Raw genomic sequence first — 5,438 nt, 5'->3', positions numbered from 1 at the left:
GAACAGGAACCATCTCAGATCCATGGCAACAGATAGGACGCCCTCTTCCAAAACTTATTACTTTTTCTCTTCGGTAATAGCGCATGAATGACGCCCTCTTGCTAAATGGGAAACTTTTGAACCTTGACCGACGCTTCTATTTGTTACGCCTAAATCGCGGAGAACGCTATCTTGTGTTTATAAGATCTTTGTTTTCTGCTTACTTAGTTTATAGCGGGCGTACTTCTACCGCGCTGCGCAGCGCTGCACTGGGTGCGATTTTTTTTCCGTACGAAACATTTACATGAAACTCCACTCGGGCCGTCTCGGCTGAATCGACCCGAAAATCTAATTGCAGAATTCAGGAGGTCAAAAGGTCATCAACAGATAAACGTCTACAGAACAACCAACTTCTGAGAGAACGTCGCTGTCTGATTTTTAAAAATACATTGATGTTACCATGTTAATACCAATGGGTCGTTTAAAATGACATATAATATTAAGCTGCACGAGTAATGAAAAGTGTTATTTTAACTTGAGTTACATATTATGACAATTTTAATTTTTTAGTTAGGCCTGGGTTTTGCATAATTACCTAGGCCTACAAGTAGGCCCACTAAAAACGCTTTCTGGGAAAAGCACAAAGTGTAAGGAAAAGCGCGTTTTTCTTCATCACGTGATCAAATGAAACAGAATGACAGTTATTTTCAAATTAAGAATAGAGCTGAGAATAGGCAGCTCTAAAATACTGGATGCCATAAGACCTGCCAAAATGGCAGAGCACCAAATGAATGTAAAAATGATCTAGTTATTAATATTAGGCATAGTAATCGGCAGATTCTTGATTACAAGGCTAGAGCAAGTTAATTACATGTAATGCCGAAATGATAATAATTATTATTATTATTACCTATACGTTAAGGGGAACTTAGACAAAGGGGAAATAACACAAAAGATATTCCCCTTGAGCTAGTTTATTATATAGGCCTTGAAATACTAATAGGTTCTTCATTACAAGTAGGCCAAGGTAATTAATGCTGAAATGATTATTATTATTATTAATTAATTAATTATTATTACCTGTACCTTAAGTGGAACTTAGACAATGGAGGAATTAGAGGACAATTAAAAAAACGACGTTAAGGGGAAATAACACAAAAGATATTCCCCTTGGGCGATTATTATTTATAGGCCTAGTAAATAGTACAGTATATGTAGGTTCTTCATTACAAGGCTTAGGCCAAAGGTAATTAATGCTGAAATTATTATTATTATTTCACATTAATTACATTACATTGATAGTTTGGACAAGTTCAATAACGCCGGAATGGTATATTATTTATTTAATATTTCTCTTATGCGCTCTATTTTTCATTTCATGCTTCAATTTTGTGCCATTTTTCCCCCCAAAATTTCAGTCCATGTCAGTATGTGAAGCGTGACTGTTGTGTCAGCCTATGACCCTAGCCTAGTTTAAGGAGGGGCCTATGTAAGACCTCAGCCTGTAGTTAGGCCTATAGTTTATCCTCTTTCTCTCTAGCCTTTGGTATAACTGTACTTATCTACACTTTATAACAGGAGGTACTAGCTGTTGTTGTTGTAGATAATATACTAACATTTAATAACATCCAAGAAGGTCACAGTTAGTTACACAGTGACGTACATCACATAAGTCCGTGAAATTTCATAGGCCAACCGAAGGTAAACATAGAAAGAGCAATAATAGTTAAACTCGAGCGTCACGACATTGCGAAGTGTCTGCTCTTGTTCCTCGTATCGTACTCACTCGAGTCAATCCGAGATGGCCCGAGTGAAGTTTCATATAAATGTTTCGTACGGGAAAAAAAATCGCGCACTGCGAAATAAAAAGAATATACAACCGTTAGTGGGCGTCCTACACAGGCATGACGTTTTTACGAACGGGACTTTGCTCTCTTGTTCTATTTATACTCTTTGATAAACACATAATATATACACGTTATGCGCAAGCGCAGCTTTAGTATCTTACTTTACTTTTGTGATTCAAAGTACAGGAACCACCAGCCACTAATTCCGCAAACTCAAAATGGAGGTGGTCTACAAGGATTTGCTCTCCAGAATCAACATCCAAACAGTCGTCGCTGGATTTACAACTTTACTGATTCTTGTCTACTTTACAAAAGACCTACGCCGCAATCTGCCTCCCGGACCATGGGGCCTACCCGTGGTTGGAATTCTGCCTTTCGTTGGAAACCAACCACAAAAATTATTTATGAAGCTTGCTGAAAAGTACGGTTCTGTATTTTCGGCGTACCTTGGAACAAAACTTGTAGTGTTTGTCAACGATTACAAATCGATGAAGCAAATGTTTGCAAAATCGGGAGACACGTTCAATGATCGTCCAAAACTTATAGTCAATGATCAAATAAGTCATGGCAAAGGTAAGGCTAGGCATCCAATTTCTGGTTTACATATCCTAGGTCTGATAAATGTAGAACTTTTTGAGATCGTAGTGTGCAGTGCGTAGCTTGATTGAATTTTGGTTTACTCTAGAGCAATGTGTACGAGTTCACATTAAACGAAAGGCAAATCATACTACGCGTAAAGTAGCATTGATTATATCATGAACGGGTTTAAAGCACTTTCATTCATTCATTTATTCATTTGGTCAATATCAACATATACAAGGAAAAAACAAATAAAACCACTTATAAAACCATTTAAAAACAGTAATTCATTTTTTTAATATGTAAAATTTCTTTAAGAAATATTTTAAAAATCGAAAAAAGGGGTTAAAATTCAAAGATAAAAGGGCTAAAAATTTTAAAATACACAGAAACGAGGTAATGATTTAAGAACGGTAAAAATTATGTTAACAGTTAATAAAAAAAAAATCAGTATTGAGATGTATCAGAACAAATACAAAATGTTAAAAAGGTCAAAAAACTACTGTGGTACCATTATTGAAATTGTACGAAAAACACTGTACCATAATTAAAGTTAAATTTTGAAAAAAATGAAAGATGAAAAAACAAGAAGTTGGTATCGACCAGGATAGCCCAAGAAAACCAATTACATAGGTTTATTTCCGTTGGGGTCCTGAAAAAATAGTAAAAAAGTATAATAGACAAGGTTTTATGACATGACTTCTTTCGTTATGACTCTCTCTTATTCGATAAGTAGTCTTTTAAGCATTCAAACAGAGAAAATTTGGACGAAGAGTTTTATAAATATTTAGATAGGTCAATATAATTATTCAGATATTAGGTACGGTATACCCTTTTAAAACAGAGACACAAAGCATTAGACAGTGCATCTACAAGAAGAACAATATAAAAAATTTAAAAAAATAAAGACATGTTCAACATTATAGGTGTAATTTTGTCCTACCTGACGAAAGAAATCGCAAGTTGTTCTCGGGTGGGACTCCAACCCACGATCTCCAGATCACTAGCCTGGCATCATACCTCTAGACTACCGAGTTTGCGCCTGCTGGACAGGGTTTCAAGTCGAGTCCAAGTAAGCAGCGGGTACTGCAATGTTGAATATACACGCCCCCACTTATCTTACCATTTATCATAAAGCAAAAATTATAAATTGAAAAAAAAAATATTATTTTGCAAAACAGGTATTGCATCTGGATACCTGCATCTCAACCTAAAGGAAAAAAGAAGATTTAGTATGAAAATGCTTCGTAACTTCGGAATGGGAAAATCCAGTTTTGAAAGTACCATTGTTAACGAAATAGACTATATGAAGGCTAGGCTAATGCAGGTTGCAGACACGAAAGTGAGATATGATCCGAAGCATATCATTGAAAATGCCATTTCAAACGTTACGTGCGGAATTGTATTTGGGAAAAGATATGAGTATGACGATCCTCAATTTAAAAGATTTCTGAGCATACTCTATGCCAATCTGGAAATTGTATCACAGTCTGGCGCTCTGAACTTCATACCATTTATGAGATTCATTCCTGGAAGTGGTTGGAACAAGGTTTTCAGAAATGTTGAAATGTTCGTAAACGAATTCATTAATTTTGAATTGAAAGAACATGCAAGAACCATTCAGATCAACAAGCCACGTGATTTTATCGATGAGTTTCTGAAAGCTAGATCGGAGCTTGAAAGTAGTGGGGAAAATGTTGACGCCTTTGATGACGAGTCAGCAATACAGATCGTTACAGAACTTTTCGTCGCTGGTACAGAAACGACTGCAACAACATTAAAATGGGCATTGCTGTACTTAGCAATTAACCCAGAAATCCAGGCCAAGGTACACCAAGAATTGGATTCAGTAACTGGCAGGAGACAGCTTCCAACTTTGAAAGACCAACCGAAGCTTGTGTACTGTGAGGCTGTAATGATGGAAGTCACACGAATCCGACCTGCAGTTCCACTAGGTAAATTGTTTTCAATTTGCTTACATGATTTAATGAACTCAGCACTAAGTCTAGGCATGGCAATTATGTTGAATTACCTTGATCTAAATATATTAATATTAGTCACAAATGATTAGATATAATGTATAACAATAGTAATAATATTAACAACAATAACAATATACATTATAATGGAATGAACTTGTACATTCCTTACACAATTAAAAATCATAGGAGTGGCACATTGTACAGTGAATGACACGATGTATAAGGAGCACTTCATACCAAAAAGTACTACTGTGATTCCAAACATTTGGGCAGTGATGCATGATGAAATAACCTGGCCAAAACCAGAAGAATTTAGACCGGAAAGATTCATTGATGGCAATGGTAAACTGATCAAATACGAAGAATTGATTCCGTTTTCGGTCGGTAAGTACAGTATTGCTTACTGTAGGAAAATAAATTATCTTCCGTTTTTCCTTAACGTCAACGCCAGTGCGCCACCACCACTGTGACAGCTATCATTATCAATAAGATCAACAACTTTTTAAATATTTGTTTTTTGTTTTTTGTTTTTTATATCGCAGGCCGTCGTTCTTGTGTAGGGGAGCAACTAGCCCGAATGGAACTGTATCTGTTTTTTACGCATCTTCTGCATCATTTTCAATTTACATTGCCTACAGACAAATCCAAGCCATCCACTTATCCACACGTTGGAGCAACGTTGACTCCGAGTCAATACGACCTGATAATCACAAAGAGAACCTGCTAATCACTTATTGACACAATCACTGTTATACTAATATAGGCCCACACTAGACAGTAGGTTATTTGATCTGTAAACAAGGTACCGATGAAAGTCCTTGTTGTACATGAATAAAGTTAAAAAATTACGAATCATGGAGCTCAAAATATGCCAAACACTAATCTCTTTGGAAGAGCATAAAATAAATGATGTACAGAGAAATCCTAAACACTCAATGGTGATTTAAACTTTGGCTATGTTCATACACGGCAGCTAACGGTAGCAGGATCCAGATTACAAAAATACTCGCTCACCCGTGCATTCACTTAGGATCTGGATCCTGCTAAGCGT

The 5,438-nt window shown here is 36.2% G+C and overlaps 1 protein-coding gene across 1 annotated transcript; it reads left to right on the top strand.

The window, feature by feature from the left end:
• Positions 1 to 2,012: 2,012 nt before the first annotated feature.
• Positions 2,013 to 5,397, top strand: LOC117124502 (cytochrome P450 2U1-like). Its single transcript, XM_033270728.1, has 4 exons — positions 2,013 to 2,399; positions 3,587 to 4,360; positions 4,574 to 4,771; positions 4,930 to 5,397. Exons 1-4 carry the CDS (start codon positions 2,045 to 2,047, stop codon positions 5,112 to 5,114), a joined length of 1,512 nt encoding a protein of 503 aa, XP_033126619.1. The 5' UTR covers positions 2,013 to 2,044; the 3' UTR covers positions 5,115 to 5,397.
• Positions 5,398 to 5,438: the final 41 nt, after the last annotated feature.

This window comes from Anneissia japonica, unplaced genomic scaffold (genome assembly GCF_011630105.1).
Source record: "Anneissia japonica isolate Jap-2015-1 unplaced genomic scaffold, ASM1163010v1 scaffold287833_len2544123_cov190, whole genome shotgun sequence".
Lineage (NCBI taxonomy): Eukaryota > Metazoa > Echinodermata > Crinoidea > Comatulida > Comatulidae > Anneissia > Anneissia japonica.
This window is presented reverse-complemented; position numbering and strand designations above follow the sequence as displayed.